This window comes from Dendropsophus ebraccatus, chromosome 15 (assembly GCF_027789765.1).
Source record: "Dendropsophus ebraccatus isolate aDenEbr1 chromosome 15, aDenEbr1.pat, whole genome shotgun sequence".
Taxonomy (NCBI): Eukaryota; Metazoa; Chordata; class Amphibia; order Anura; family Hylidae; genus Dendropsophus; species Dendropsophus ebraccatus.
In genome coordinates, this window is record NC_091468.1 from 60,307,255 (window position 1) to 60,323,962 (window position 16,708).

Below are 16,708 nucleotides of genomic sequence, written 5' to 3' on the forward strand. Positions count from 1 at the left end.
TGAATTCCAAGGGTTGATGCCTATGGATTTGGTTATGTTTTTTTATGAAGATTCTTACTAAAGCTGTAATACAAGGTATCATTTCTGACTAGTCTTCCTATAATCCAGAACAAATTCTGAAAGCTTCAAATCTATATATCCAGAGCTGTATTGTTAAAGGGGTTATCCAGCGCTACAAAAACATGGCCACTTTTTCCCCTCTCTTGTCTCCAGATTGGGTGGGGTTTCAAACTCTGTTTCATTGAAGTAAATGGAGCTTAATTGCAGACCGCACCTGAATTGGAGACAAGAGAAGTGGAAAAGTAGCCATGTTTTTTTAGCACTGGATAACCCCTTTAATTTTGCCCAGAGCCTCTTCTGAAATTTCACTTGCGTTCAATGCCACCCAGCTTTCCACATTCCCTGAATGTCATATACATCTGCCCTCGTGTTGTGCAGAATTTCTACCAGACTCCTCCTTTGCACTTTTTATGTAAATGTTAACCTTGCCTTTAGCTATGGGAGCCTGTTCATGAACCAGGAGGCTCAGGCTGAACAGACATACACATGGAGAGCTGCATCATGACCTTATAGTCCTCTTCTAGGAAGTCTCTTATAAACTTGACCTTCACAAGTGACAGATCACATCCCCTCTTGTTCTATTGGTTGCTCTCACTATATATGTGTCAGTTAACCGTAGCTCTGCCATTATATCCATGAACCAGGAGGCTCAGGATGAACAGTGCCAAGAGTTCTGTCCAAGGGGAGTGTTGTGTTCATGGTTGTGGAAAAACAAGTGACTTTTGAATCCCCCTCCTTATCTGTGGCTGGGGTCTGCGGGGTCCCTGTAGTCTTACGGAGAATGTCAGACTTTTCCAGGAGATAATTCGGCAGCGTTCATTGCTGATTACAGGCCGAGATTCCGGAGAATATTGGGAACGGCGCGTTCCTGCCGGATGAATGTTTATTTTACATTTCACTTTCTTTTACCCTCCATAATCCTCACAGTAAGCAGAGTCTTTAGGAAGTGAGAGTTCTGGCACTTGGATTGACAAGTGAGGTCTCCGGGGTCTGTGGGTTTTTGTCCTGGCAAGGCTCATGGCATAGAGCGCCACAGAGGGGGAATCACTGGCATCGGGCACCAGCATGATCTCACCAGGCAGGCTGCCCCTCTCTTCTGTCTTAAAGGTACATTCAGCCTACAATCACCTTCTCTGGTGAATAGATAACCACAGTCCGCTGCTTCCTGTTATTAGTCTGGGAAAACAAAGCCATCTCTGTTGTTCTCTATCATACACATTCACACACTACTTGACTGACAGCTATCTTTCTCGATTCCTTCTCAAACCACCTCTCCTGATTCTCCCATATACATGCACACTCTGCTCAAGAGAGAGCTTTACCTTCTTTTACATATATGTATGTATGCTGGGCTCAGCTGACAGCTGTCTCCTCTGATCCTCCATACAAATGCACACTGGACTCAGCCGGACTGACAACTATCCTATTCCACCAAAGAAATGCATGCTCAACTAGACTTGATGGCTATTTCTTATGACCCCCATACACATTCATGCTCAACTAGACTGATGTGGTGTCCCACCACGGGTGTTGCTATTGGTTACATCCTTCTTAAAAGCCTGTACTTTTAAGGTTAAAAGTAGTAATGTAGTAGTTCCAGAGTTTTACCACAATATGTCGTTATTGCAAGTATGTATATCCAGATATGGCTGTAGTACCCAGAGGGTTGTTATTTGTTTGTGTACCACATGGATCTGTACACCAATGACAGTTCTCTCTTCTCTTCACCTATCATCTCTCTTTACTTCTCTATACGCACTCCTCACCCACTCACAGCACACCTTACAGGGGCTGTAGGAAGGAAGTCACATGGGTAGAGGAAGTGTAGGGTCTTTTGGAAGGATGCAAGCTAAAGCGCTCTCTACAGCAGTCAGATTGGGCCCTGGCACCTGTCAAGTTGTGCAGTCTAGACGCGGACCAGAGCACATGCAGCCAGAGACAGTTTTCTTTCAAGTAACCATACTCAACACTATTCAGTGTTAAGCTTCCACTAGAGAGGACGTCAGAGATCATCCTAACCCACGCCGTGGACAAGGCGAGCACAGTGCAGGACAGTATCCATGGAGAGTAAAGGAACTGATACGGATTGAGCAAAGTTGCTAGAAGCCTATGTACTCTATCTCGCAGCGCGGGTGTCAGCAGGGAGCCCTCAGCATTCCACTCATCCCAGGTAACATGCTCTGGGGCTTGTGTCACCCTCTAGGACAGGTCACTCTGGTGGGCAATAGGTGGTGCAAAGACCAAAGAGTCAAAACACAGGCACAATTATTCTCTCTACTCTCAAGTATTCTTCTATTTCTACCTCTGAAGTTCCGTCAGAGCACAGTACTACTTGCGTTGGGACTCTCTCGACATCCTCCTCTCTACTCTTCTGATCCTCTATTTCACCTCTCACCTCGGGAGGCCTTCACCACGGCATGGGGGTGGGGGGGTGGGGGGGGGGCGTGACAGGTTCCCTTTAAAGACCACCTAGTGTATCTATAGAGCCAGTACGTTAAACGTGATCCTAATCCCTTCAAGGTAGTAAAAGGGTCACCATGTAGGCACTAACATAGTGGAGGTGTCATGTGATCCCTTCTGCTGCTGCTCATTTACATATGAACCAGAGCTTTTGACGACTCTTGGGGGGGGGGGGGGGGCAGCATTTTATACACGCTCAAATTCCCTTTAAGATTCTTGCTCCCAGGTTATTGGTTACCAGGATGTTCCTGGTAACCAATAAACTTATATATTTATGGAAGGAAAACTCAGATCTGTCCCATTAGAGACATGGGGGGAGATTTATCAAACATGGTGTAAAGTGAAACTGGCTCAGTTGCCCCTAGCAACCAATCAGATTCCACCTTACATTTTCCAAAGAGTCTGTGAGGAATGAAAGGTGGAATCTGATTGGTTGCTAGGGGCAACTGAGCCGGTTTCACTTTACACCATGTTTGATAAATCTCCCCCAGTGTGTCTACAGAGAACATCTCATAAACCTCCAGTGCAACCAATCAGGAAGTAGCCGCCTCATGAGGCTTCTTTACAGAGCTACCTGCGGCCAATCAGGAACTAGCTGCCTCACGAGGCTTCTTTACAGAGCTACCTGCGGCCAATCAGGAACTAGCTGCCTCATGAGGCTTCTTTACAGAGCTACCTGCGGCCAATCAGGAAGTAGCCGCCTCATGAGGCTTCTTTACAGCGTTACCTGCGGCCAATCAGGAAGTAGCCGCCTCATGAGGCTTCTTTACAGCGCTACCTGTGGCCAATCAGGAAGTAGCCGCCTCATGAGGCTTCTTTACAGCGCTACCTGTGGCCAATCAGGAAGTAGCCCCCTCATGAGGCTTCTTTACAGCGCTACCTGCGGCCAATCAGGAAGTAGCCGCCTCATGAGGCTTCTTTACAGCGCTACCTGTGGCCAATCAGGAAGTAGCCGCCTCATGAGGCTTCTTTACAGCGCTACCTGCGGCCAATCAGGAAGTAGCTGCCTCATGAGGCTTCTTTGGCTGCAGGTAGCGCTGTAATCAGGAAGTAGCCGCCTCATGAGGCTTCTTTACAGAGCTACCTGCGGCCAATCAGGAACTAGCTGCCTCATGAGGCTTCTTTACAGAGCTACCTGCGGCCAATCAGGAAGTAGCCGCCTCATGAGGCTTCTTTACAGCGTTACCTGCGGCCAATCAGGAAGTAGCCGCCTCATGAGGCTTCTTTACAGCGCTACCTGTGGCCAATCAGGAAGTAGCCGCCTCATGAGGCTTCTTTACAGCGCTACCTGTGGCCAATCAGGAAGTAGCCCCCTCATGAGGCTTCTTTACAGCGCTACCTGCGGCCAATCAGGAAGTAGCCGCCTCATGAGGCTTCTTTACAGCGCTACCTGTGGCCAATCAGGAAGTAGCCGCCTCATGAGGCTTCTTTACAGCGCTACCTGCGGCCAATCAGGAAGTAGCTGCCTCATGAGGCTTCTTTGGCTGCAGGTAGCGCTGTAATCAGGAAGTAGCCGCCTCATGAGGCTTCTTTACAGTGCTACCTGCGGCCAATCAGGAAGTAGCTGCCTCATGAGGCTTCTTTACAGCGCTACCTGCGGCCAATCAGGAAGTAGCCACCTCATAAAGCTTCTTTACAGCGCTACCTGCGGCCAATCAGGCAGTTGTGGAGTTACTCGCATCTTGGAGCATCAGCCAATCAGAAAGCAGATGTCCTAATGCTTAGGTGTGAGGTAGACATCTGCTGCCAGGTGCCCGGTCACATGGCTACCGACTTGTTTGCTAAGGAAATAGAGCGTGAGCCAGATATAACTTGGAAGACGTGAGATAACAATAAATTATGAATCTGCAAAGTAAGGAATATTCTCTGCAGTGTAAAACCTGGACCGGGCTGTGAAGAATTCTGCTTAAAGGGCAGTTCCATCTGGAAACGGCAAATGTATCAAGACTATAGAAGTTAGTAGGGAACAACCAACACCACATAGGGTCAGTCTTAGACTCAAGATCATGTTTCAAGTCATCAATAACAGATGTGATTGGTGATGTTATGTGATGTTCATACAACGGGAATATAACTACTATAATACTGTCTGTTTGCAGTGTCCGCTCTTTATGTAAAGGGATCTACAGTACTTCATGTCTCTAGTCACATCTAAAGCTTCATATATAGTTTTACTGACTGAGATCTGTATTCTTCATCAATTAAAGTGGGATGATAAGTTCTCTTCTTCTCTTTGGTATTAATGTATGGTACATGGTGTTTCTTGATGACTAACTCTCTATTCACAACCAGAGCTGTGCCATAGTCAGCAGTATTATAGACTGACTGCAGCTTTGGTTGTGACTGGAGACTTTAGATACATTCTATTGCTAACATTGACCATCTCTGACTGTCCGTTCTTTCCATCTTATTAGTTTGCCAAAGCGATGAAACACTTTGGAGAATCCGAGGGCAAGATGCAGCCGGATGAGTTTTTCGGCATATTTGATACTTTCCTGCAGTCGTTTTCTGAAGCGAAGCAAGACCTGGAGAATATGAGGAAAAAGAAGGAGGAAGAAGAACGCAGGGCGCGGATGGAAGCCATGGTGAGGCTGCATGATTACGGTGGTCCACCTAGGGGCATCAATTTGTACATGCCAGAGATTTGTCCATCAATACAGTGGAGGTGTATAGAGGTGTAATGCTTTGCTCTACCTGCGGAGGAGCTGTAGATAATTGTTACATCTCCAACTAAGCACATCCAGTCACACTAAAGTTATCTAAGAATCTTACAGGTCTTAACAGCATCTACAGGTACAAAGGGCCCCTAGGACCACACACGGCTCATGAGCCTTCTAGTGGGTTGGCACTACTAATACTGTATGTTGTCATTCAGTCCTATTAGGTCACCTTATATTTTCAAGGGGGATATGGTTCCCCACACTACTCCCTAAAGATGGCTGAGAAACAACAGCTTAAATTGTATCCTCAAAGTCCATGCCTGTCTATAGGGAGGGGAATGGAAGTATGACAGTGACACCTAGTGGTGATGGTGGGTAAAGCAGGTGATGTAGAATCTGCTTCCAAAATGTAAACAGTTGCTATTTGCATCTATTACCTCCAATATTATAGAAGATGCAATAATAACCACCTGCTGAGACTGCAGTCACTGTCCAGATATGGAGGATTTGTATACATTCAGTAGAGATCAGCAGTGGCATCACTGAGAGTACAGCCTATACAGTCTTTAGAGATCAGCGGTGATATTAGTGAGAATGGGAGAATTTATCACGGCTTGTATGCCAGTTTTGTAGCGTAACAAAAGTAGAATTTTTTGAACAAACCTCACTTTCCTCCATAATGTTTTCTGTGTTTTAGGGTCCATTTACACAGAAAGATTATCTGACAGATTATCTGCCAAAGATTTGAAGCCAAAGCCAGAAACAGACTATAAACAGAGATCAGGTCATAAAGGAAAGCCTGAGATTTCTCCTCTTTTCAAATCCATTCCTGGCTTTGGCTTCAAATCTTTGGCAGATAATTTGTCAGAATCTTTCTGTGTAAATGGACCCTTAGACACCTATATAAGGGTATGCTGGGCTGTGTATATCTATGTGTGTGTTTGATTATTTATATATATATATATATATATATATATATATATATATTCACACACACATACAGCCCAGAATATATGTGTGTGCTGGGCTGTGTTTATATAATGTGATGTGTGTGCTGGGCTGTTTATATATAATGTGTGTGCTGGGCTGTGTATATAAAATGGTATGCTGGGCTGTGTATATATAATGTGTGTGCTGGGCTGTGTATATAGAATGGTATGCTGGAAGTAGTAGGAAGAGGGAGATTGTGATCCCGCTGTATAGAGCTCTAGTGACATCACATCTGGAATACTGTGTCCAGTTCTGAGGACCTCACCTACAAAAAAAAATATTGATAAAATAGAACAGGACGTAAGATGGGCTGCAAAAATGGTGGCGGGTATCAGGCACAAAACGTATCAGGAAAGACTTAAGGGTCTACATCAGTATAGCCTGGTGTTGAATATGTTAAGGGACTTAATAAATAAGTTTTAAAAAGGAAGTATTTTTAGATAAAAACTAAACTTAAGAATGAGGGAAGACAGTCAGAGGTCAGCTGGAGGAAAGATCAGAAGCAACCTGAGAAAATGTAAACCTGTAAACCTAGTGGTCTTTTTCTGCTGACAATCTTCCATGTTTCTATATACAGGTTTGAATGTCTGTAGAATTACCAGTGATTTGTCTTCAGGTTACTTATTACCTATAGAGATAACTTCTTTATTTCTTTGTTCCAGCTGAAGGATCAGCGTGAGAAGGAGCGACGAATGAAGAAGGCCAAAGCCGGCAGCATATCGGAAGAGGGAGGCGAGTTTGATGATCTGGTGTCGGCATTAAGATCAGGAGAGGTTTTTGATAAGGACATATCCAAACTTAAGAGGAACCGGAAACGTTCCGTGAACCAACTTCTGGACACTAGCAGAGAGAGGGCGGTGACGAAGCTAAATTATTAGGAAGGAACGGTAGAGACGTTGGGTGACGGTAGGACCGGGTTGCGAGGAGGCTGACCGAATACTGCCCTGTGGAGTTAAGGAACTTTGAGTGACCGAGATCATTCCCGCCATAGCTTGAGAGCCAAGCTTACTGAAGTGCCTCAGTGGAGAACCAGAATGGACCAGGTCCACGTCTACGAGCCCCGCGGGAGAGATGCCACCCCTCGTAGGGGCTTACGTGCTGCAGTCACGCTTTACAAGTGCCAAATATTTGTCATTTTTTGCACTGTTTAAACCTTCAGAAGTATCGGTATTTTGTACAGTATCTACCCAATGGCCACAAGCTCCAAAAACATTACGCCCAAGCTGTGGCCAATAATAGATGTAAATAGGAAAAAGTTCCAGGTTTGGAATTTAAAGCGAAAATTTTAAAACTTTTTAATTTTCTTTTTAACTATAACAACCCAGCTACAAGGAATAGTAAAAATGGGTCATGTATCCCCCCCCCTCCCCTCCCTCCTTCTACGCTACAGTCATGTACGGGACTTCGCACAAACTCTGTAATTCCAGGACTGTCTCCAAAATCTATAAACCACTGTACGATTGCAACATGTTGTGCACTTTTTACCCTTTTTCATGTGTTGCCATGGTTAGTATTGGCTTCCAGGGCGCTGACACACAAAGGGCCAACTATGAAAGATTTCAGCTGCCTCAACAAAAGCACAAACGTTTCGTAACCTGAAAAATAGAAAAACAAATGTGTCGTCAGGTTCTTTAACCCAACGTTCTCCTGGCCAGATATCCTTGGAGGAGCCAAAAATAGTTGTGTAGAAGCACATTGGGAACGAGAAACTTTATTTATAGGAACGAGAGGAGAACTAAAAGGGATACGAGTCACTTAGAGTCCAAGTCATAATCTTAATGTTCAAGGAGAAGACCATGGTTAGATGCAGAACTTCGACAGATTAGTCATAGTCATGGAAAGTTCTTGTCTCTAAGAATTCTAGAACCATTGGTGGTACCTTCATCTGCAAGTGTTGGTCACAGTCTTGGATCTTAAGTTGACATCTCGTAATCCAGTGGTTGACACAGCTGTGAGCCAGTAATGGAAACATCTTGGGAAATATGAGGCAAGAAGAACAAAAAAAAAAAAGCAAATTTTCTTCAGTGGATAGAAGGAGAAACATCTAGGTAACATCTCAAGTTAACAGTCTAACGGAAGCTTCTTGTCTTTGATATGTTTCATGAGCAGTATGGGAAGGGAGAGGTTTATGGGGAGTCTTGAACTATTGGGTTCAATGGGCAACTTGTACATGTATGCACCCTGGCATTGGTCATAGTTTTGGGTCCATCTGAGAAGACAATTTAGCCCTGCAGCTCCCCGACCTCCTCATGACTCCCGAAGCACTTACCCTGAAGCTATGCTGAGGATGTGGCCCCTGGTACCTTCTGTGGTAATAAGTTATATATATATATATGGGACACGGTGACTGGTTTTGGTGTAAGTTTCTTTTTTTTATCGGGTTTTCGAGGTATAAAAGGGAAGTAAAAAGTGATGAATTGTAGAAAATAATTAGAGCCGCCTGTTAAACCCTGCAGCTGCTTTTATACTTCATAGGACGCATCATAAGCCATATACTAGATAGTTGCTGAAAGTTAGGGCTCAGAATTTTCTGTATTGAAGATTGACAGGAACTGGTGCAGCTCTGGGGACACGTGATCTTGTCTATAAGACTGTAGGGCCAGGTGGGCAGCTCCTATATAGGGTGTGATGAGGAAGAAGAGGAGGCAGGAGCGGCTGGGGAAGTGCGGAGGAAGCCTCACCCTCCCCCATAGGATGGAGACTGTATACATTGTATAATCCACAACATGATTTTACATACTTTTCGACTATTTGTAGAATTGTAACACAAGATACAAACAATATAAAAGGGAGGCTACATATGGGGGTGGTTATGTTGCACATGATAAAATGGATTCCGTTCTTCATCATTTTCAAGGTCTTTGCTTGCTGGCTAAGATGTCTCCATACACTGCAAATACAGAAGAGAGAATCCCGCTCCTATATCATAAGCAGCAGCATGGACGTTATAATTCAGTGCTGAGTAGTGTAAGCTGAAAATCCATCACTGGGGTAATATAGCACTTATTGGAAGCAGCATGGAGGACATTATGGAGCAGTACTGAGCAGTGTACACTGTGAATCCAGCAGTAGGGGAATATAGCACTTATTAGAATCGGCAGCATGGTGACATTATAGATCGGCACTGAGCAGGGAGATACATACACACAGAAGCGGCTGTAGACTGTAGCATTATATCTCCTCATACTGCAGCAACTCCCCTTTCCATAGACTTCTATAGGCCGTGGTAACCTGATCCCTCAGTAAGCTGAATAAGCTAGTCTTTCCCTAAATGTAAACTAGAATGCCCTCATTCACTGAAAATTATAATGAATTAAACCATCTTTTATCTAGTTGTAGAGCATTTTATTTGCAGTATAAGTTTGGGAGAGCTGACTGTGAAGAGTCCCTTGAAGTAGCACGGTCGGCTCTTCACCTGCTGGATACATGGGGCGGATTGATGCAGTAAATGGAAGAGAGTAAGTGATGACTGGATCCTCCATTGTCTCTGTGAGGAGTCCGGCTCCTCTCTAGGGTCAAGCTTGTGCTGTATGTGAGTACCGTCGGTAGAGACTGCGGGATGTGTATGTCGATGTGGGTGATGACTGTTGATGGATCCAGCAATGTTACAGCAGGTGACCTTCACACCAGACTCTATGGATTGTGGGTAGTGTATAATCCTCCATGATGTCATCTCCACTGCTAAGCGAATGTGCTAGAAACTACCATGTAACCTGTATAACTGCACTGGCTTCAAGTAACAAATTAAGACCATGCTCAGCAGCACAGAGTATTTCAGGAGCAAAGAGGAGAAAGGAGACACATGGGAAGTCTCAGAATATAGCGCTGGTCTCTGGGAGGGTCACAGGCTGGGAGTTATAGAGTGGAAAGAAGAGAGTCCTCAGCAGCACAGAGTATTTTAGGAGAGAAGTGGGTTATTCTTATGAGAGGTTACAGGCTGAATATTATATAGAGGAAGGAGCACCCCCCCCCCCCCCCAGCAGCACAGAGTGTTTTAGGATCTCATTGGGGGTGCTGTCACCTATCTACTGATAGAGAGGGGAATAGGAACAAGAGGGAGTTTGCACGCTGAGAGTTACATAGTGGAAGGAGCAGGAAGCAGGATCTCCAGCAGCACAGCGCGTTTCAGGATTGGCATAAAGTAAGCCCAAAAGTAAAATCCGATGGACTTTGTACATTTCTGCAGGATACGCTGACACCTACACAGACATATACACACTTATAGATACACTGATTCCTATACAAACATATACACTGACACCTATACACAAACATATACACCTACAGATACACTGACATCTATACAGACATATATACACCTATAGCTACACTGACACCTATACAGACATATATATACACCTATAGCTACACTGACACCTATACACAAACATATATACACCTACAGATACACTGACACCTAAACATATATACACCTATAGATACACTGATACCTATACATACATATATATATATATATATATATATATATATATATACTACACCTAGATACACTGACACCTATGCAAACATATATATACACCTATAGCTACACTGATACCTATATACAAACATATGTACACCTGTACACCTATAGATACACTGATACCTATACATACATATACGCCTACAGATACACTGACATCTATACACAGACATATATACACCTATAGATACTGACATCTATACACAGACATATATACACCTATAGATACACTGATTCCTATACATACATATATATACACCTATAGATACACTGATACCTGTACACAAACATATACACATATAGATACACTAATACCTATACATACATATACACCTACAGATACACTGACATCTATACACAGACATATATACACCTATAGATACACTGATTCCTATACATACATATACACTTACAGATACACTGATACATGTACATAGATATAAATATATAAATATATATATATATATATATATATATATATATATATATATATATACACCTATACACAGACATATACATACATTGGTATACATAGACGTGCATACAGATGCATATAGTCTTACATTTACATACAGACTCATACATTAATATACATAGACTCGTATATGCACGCATTATTATGCTATACACAGCATACATACATACATTCACATACACTCCTATACACAATGCACACATGATTCTCAGAGCTGCACTGACCTTCCCCTGTGTATATGTATTACCAGACAGGGCTCACAGGCAGCAGGGAGAGAAGTCGCCCCCTACAGGCTGTCTTTGGCCCAAACAACTGTTCAGTCCTGCAGTGTTGTGGATGGGGTCAGGGTGGGCTTCACAATGTAATACCCTCTCCTCTCTTCTTATATACCACTAGATTGGCAATGAAGGTTACAGACTTTTGGTTTCATGTATAAAGTCTTGAGCTCTTCCCAGTCTGTGCTCCCCGGCTATTGCAAACCACAACTCCCATCATGTCTGACCAAACAGTTGACTGAAAATCTAACACCACAGGCTGTCAGGACCTGATGGGAGTTTGTATGGGAGGATCCCAGTCCGACCATCTTCTGATCCTGTTTTTACCAGTTCTGTAAGATCCCAGGGGGCGGCGCAGGAGGCACATCTCTAATTTCTGGGCTTTGTAGTCCGACGTCCAGGGTCACGGTCCCAGCGATGCTGTAGAAGTAGTAAGAAGGTTTGCACTTTTTCTTTTTCTGGCTTTGGGAAAATCTTCCCAGGAGAGAAGCGACACATAAAGGGGAACTCGTCAGTATTAATATAAAGGGAACCTGTTAATATCCTGTAGATTTTTGTAACATTGTATTTCTTCTTGTATGTTAGTAACTCTAGGGGGCGATGTGGTCCAGTACTAGCCATTTATCTGTACATTATAAACCACGCCATCTTGTCTCCGTCCGGGAGCAATGTTTGTTGGGTCAGTTAAAAAAAAACAAAACTTAAAATGACTTAAATTAAATTTGTAGTGAACTTTAACTGCACCTTTTTATTAGAATATACTGTCTACTAGAGAAAATAAACTTCTATGGATATATAATTTCCTTTCCCTCGTCTCTGAGTCTTATTCATTTCATCTTTATGTCATTTCGTTTTGATACAAAGCTCCAAATCCCCTGCATAAACCTATAAGGCCGCTGCCTGCAGCAGCCACTAGAGGGAGCTCTCTGGTTTCCTTTTGAGGTCAATGTATGAATCACATGCAGTAGGCTCCCCCTAGTGGTTACAGGCAGACAGAGCGGTCTCCATCCAGTCATTGAATCAGTGAGGTTCAGCTAATATATCAGCACACTTACTTTCATGGTTATATTAGAAACTAACAATGTTGGTTCGATGAGAGTAAGTGTTCTCACTTCATTTATGTTGGTAAGTAATAAACACACTTTGCTGACCAATTGATTATTCTGGATCAGTGGATAAGTACAATTCTGCACAATTGATGCAGAATCAATGATGCCAATACATATCCTGACTTTGTCTTCTCTGTAGGCGGGTTAGGCTGGTTCAGTGAATAAGTACTTCTCGAAGGCTGAATATATAATAATGGTTTAGTTGGGATTTCATGGTTGAATGAACTGAATGATGATGCACAATACTTTTAGCATGTAGTTCTGGTTCAGATTTCTGTTACAATGAATAAATGCATTATCCTGTATTGGCTCAGTGAGCAAAATTTTGCAGGTACCTACTGCAAATACTCACATTCCAGCTACCATTTATAAATCTATTTGGAGGGTCTCTCTACATAAGTCTTGTTTCATGATCAATCACGGGGAGCAGGTACAGTGAGTAAGTACACTGATTAGCAAAATTAAATTGTTTAGGTTGCGCTTTCCCAGAATGCAAGCACCACAGGGGACAAGTTTGATTTTTGTTGGTTGAGTGAGCAACATATTATACAGTACTAGCTCAAAAGTTAAGTAGACAGTCCAAAGCATGCTAAGTAAATTTATGGATACATTTACTTGGCTCAATTGGTGAGATTTTGAAGGTGGCTCGGTGAGAAAGTGCGCTAAAGTAGAAGAATCTACCAGGCCTTTTGATTAACATAAAAAAGCAAACGTTAAATGATATCCTTCTCCTCTCTTCATGACTGACTAATGAATGTGTGGGCTGCTGAGTACACGTATGTTCTTGCCACCTGCCTCCGCTCCGAGCTCCTGCTGTAAATTAACTTATTTTTAACATTGTTTTTCTGCAGAAGAAAATTCTAGATCGGTAAAAATATATCTATCTATCTTCAGAGCTTTCTGGAAGTAATTTTTTTTGCAACTGCTTCATTACTCTGTGCGTTTTGCCATCTACCTTACATACTAATACTTGCCAAGTGCCCTCAATATAGACTAGTACCCATAAAGTGCCCTCCATACAGGCTAGTGCCCACCAAGGACCCTCCATATTGACTAGTATCTATCAAATGTCCACCATACAGACCAGTACCCACCAAGCCTCCTCCATATAGACTAGTACCCACCAAGTGTCCTACATAAAGACTAGTACCCACAAAGTGTCCTCCATATAGACTAGTACCCACAAAGAACCCTCTATATAAACTAGTAACCCACAATGCAAGTTTTCCATTTACACTAGTGTCCACAAAGTGCCCTCCATGTGTACTAGTACCCCCAAAGAGCCCTCCATGCACAGTAATGCCAGCAGAGCCCCCCCCCCACCTTTACACCTATTCTAGGTTCCAGCGCCCTCCTATACTATAGCCTTGAGCTTGTCACCTACCACCACTCCCATCCTCCTGATAAAGTCTCATTCTTGCTGTATGGCCCCTCTGACCAGCTGGGCCTAATTTCCCTAGGCCTGGCCCTATCTCAGGGCATCTTTTCCCACTGGAATGTGATTCTATAAAAAGACAAATAAACAGTAAATTTTCTAAGCTGAAGAAATCCAAAAACCACAGAGCAAAACAGGCGCAGCCCGGACTCTGCTTATTATCAGCGCCGCAAACGGGAGACGCTCCACGAGCGAGCGGAGGGACCGGAGCCAGCGACTAATAATGGTTCTCCCTGCAAACATTGCTGAGGGTAGTGGTCATAGGACTGACTGATACCAGGGAGGCACTGAGCGCATCATGCCTCAGTTACAACAACCTGGTCCGAGAAGATTATCTGGGGGCCTGGGAAGGTCAGAAAGGACTTTGATAAAAGGGGTCTAGCTTTTTGGGTGTAGAAACCACTGGACTTGAAGGGTAACCAGGCAATGGTTGTTGGCAAAGGTTAAAGGGGTTATCCAGACTTAGAAAAACATGGCTGCCTTTTTTTCCCCAGAAACAGCTCCACTCTTATTCTCAGTTTGGGTTTGGTTTTGCAGCTCAGTGGCTACAGAATTATGCAGAACGACCCTCAGCGGAGAATCAACATACAGTAAGGGCCCTATTTCACTGAACGATTATCGTTTGCATAATCGTTAACGATCTCAAACGACCACTATTGCGAAAGACCTGAAAACGTTCACTCATTTCCATGGAACGATAATCGTTACTTATGATCGTATTTGCGATGGTTTTTTCTTCGCTATTGCGTTTGTATCTACTGTGAACGACCGAACGACGTCTTATTCAATGGGAACGATTTGCAAACGAGCAACGATAAAAATAGGTCCAGGTCTTATAAAGCGATCAACTAGTTCTCGTTCGGTCGTTAATCGTTAACTGCTATTCAACCGAACGATTATAGTTTAGATTCGAACGATTTAACGATAATTTGAACGATAATCGTCCGGTGCAATAGGGCCCTAAGAGTAAGTGCCTCACAGCCATGATTACACGGACATAAAGATGCCAGGTGGTCATCCCCTTTAAGTGACCTCCTTGGCCCTTTCCTGACCTCTGACCATGGTGGTCGGTAAAATATTTTTGGAAATAAATCTGACCATTGTGATTCGCTGACGTTCTTACATTGTAACTCCCTTTATCCTGTATAATTACCTGCCCGGACGCCCCCATCCAGCGGGCACGGAGACCGGAATAACAACAGCGGACAAAGCGTGACTTGTGACAAAAATAAACTTCATAGGAGCGAGCGGCGGCCGGTCTCATCCCTATCCAGGAATGGAAATAAAATGAGCTAAAAGGAACGTTCCAGAAACATGACCCAGAACACTGGCCACAGTCACTATATCTGATGGGGGCGATCATGTCCTTAAAGGGACACTTCACAGAAAGTAAGATTCCTTCAACTTTCCTAAAGTGCGGCAGTGATGTTCTTATGAGGTCAACGAGCTCCTGCCTGGTTTTCTGTGAGAAATATATTTGGTCAGCGCACAGTACTACACTCACCGGCCACTGTATTAGGTACACCATGCTAGTAACGGGTGGTCTTCTGCTGCTGTAGCCCATCTGCCTCAAAGTTTGACGTACTGTGCGTTCAGAGATGCTCTTCTGCCTACCTTGGTTGTAACGGTTGCCTATTTGAGTCACTGTTGCCTTTCTATCAGCTGGAACCAGTCTGCCCATTCTCCTCTGACCTCTGGCATCAACAAGGCATTTCCGCCCACAGAACTGCCGCTCACTGGATGTTTTTTCTTTTTCGGACCATTCTCTGTAAACCCTAGAGATGGTTGTGCGTGAAAATCCCAGTAGATCAGCAGTTTCTGAAATACTCAGACCAGCCCTTCTGGCACCAACAACCATGCCACGTTCAAAGGCACTCAAATCACCTTTCTTCCCCATACTGATGCTCGGTTTGAACTGCAGGAGATTGTCTTGACCATGTCTACATGCCTAAATGCACTGAGTTGCCGACATGTGATTGGCTGATTAGAAATTAAGTGGTAACGTGCAGTTGGACAGGTGTACCTAATAAAGTGGCCGGTGAGTGTATATATCCATTGGTTTCTGTTACTAAAAGTGCCTGGGGATGGTGCACAGATTCAGTATGACTCTATGACAAGAAGCTGATAACCTATGACATCACTAGGGGCAATAGTGTGTGTGTGTGTGTGTGGGGGGGTCTAGACCCTGAGACCCCCTGATCTTTACAGCCATCTCTCCGGTACATGCATGCAGTCTGCTCTGTCTAATGGACGCAGATATATGATCTGTGGTCGTCTGAAAACCAGGATGGATCATGTTCTATAGCGGACCCATATATCCTGCGGTTCTTACGCGGTCGGCTCCAGACTCCAGTCATTTATCCGCTGCCACAAAACCCCAATGTGAATTTCCAGACGTTATTCTGATTTTTATGGACGTTATTACATATCAGGATTCGGCCATGGGAGGAAATCTGTTCTGGCCTCAGACAAGAGCAACGTGAGTGAGAAATCCAGCGTCCCGAAGCCACGGAGCTAAGATGGCTGACAACATGCCGGGAGCCAGCAGGGGGCGCCACAACCAGCAGTGATAGGTAACAACACCCAGCACCTTATATCAGGACACAACACACCATGGAACGGATTCATGTAAACCAGCATGTACAGCCGGGGGTCTGCTCTATAACCAGGGAACTGCTGCACTTGAAACCGCAATTCCGTAAAAAAGTGCAGCATTGCTTATACGCAAAGGGTGAAAATCTTGACATAAAGGAGATTTATC

The 16,708-nt window shown here is 43.9% G+C and overlaps 1 protein-coding gene across 5 annotated transcripts in view; it reads left to right on the forward strand.

Annotated features, from left to right (window-relative positions):
- The window catches only part of DAAM2 (dishevelled associated activator of morphogenesis 2), a 168,747-nt gene extending 160,808 nt beyond the window's left edge, over positions 1–7,939 (forward strand). For all 5 annotated transcript variants that reach the window (XM_069954830.1, XM_069954834.1, XM_069954831.1 and 2 more), the window contains 2 exons: positions 4,935–5,105; positions 6,833–7,939. In XM_069954830.1, the coding sequence (XP_069810931.1) occupies positions 4,935–5,105; positions 6,833–7,048 (387 nt within the window). In that variant the 3' untranslated portion in view covers positions 7,049–7,939. The remainder of the gene's footprint in view (positions 1–4,934; positions 5,106–6,832) is intronic.
- Positions 7,940–16,708: the final 8,769 nt, after the last annotated feature.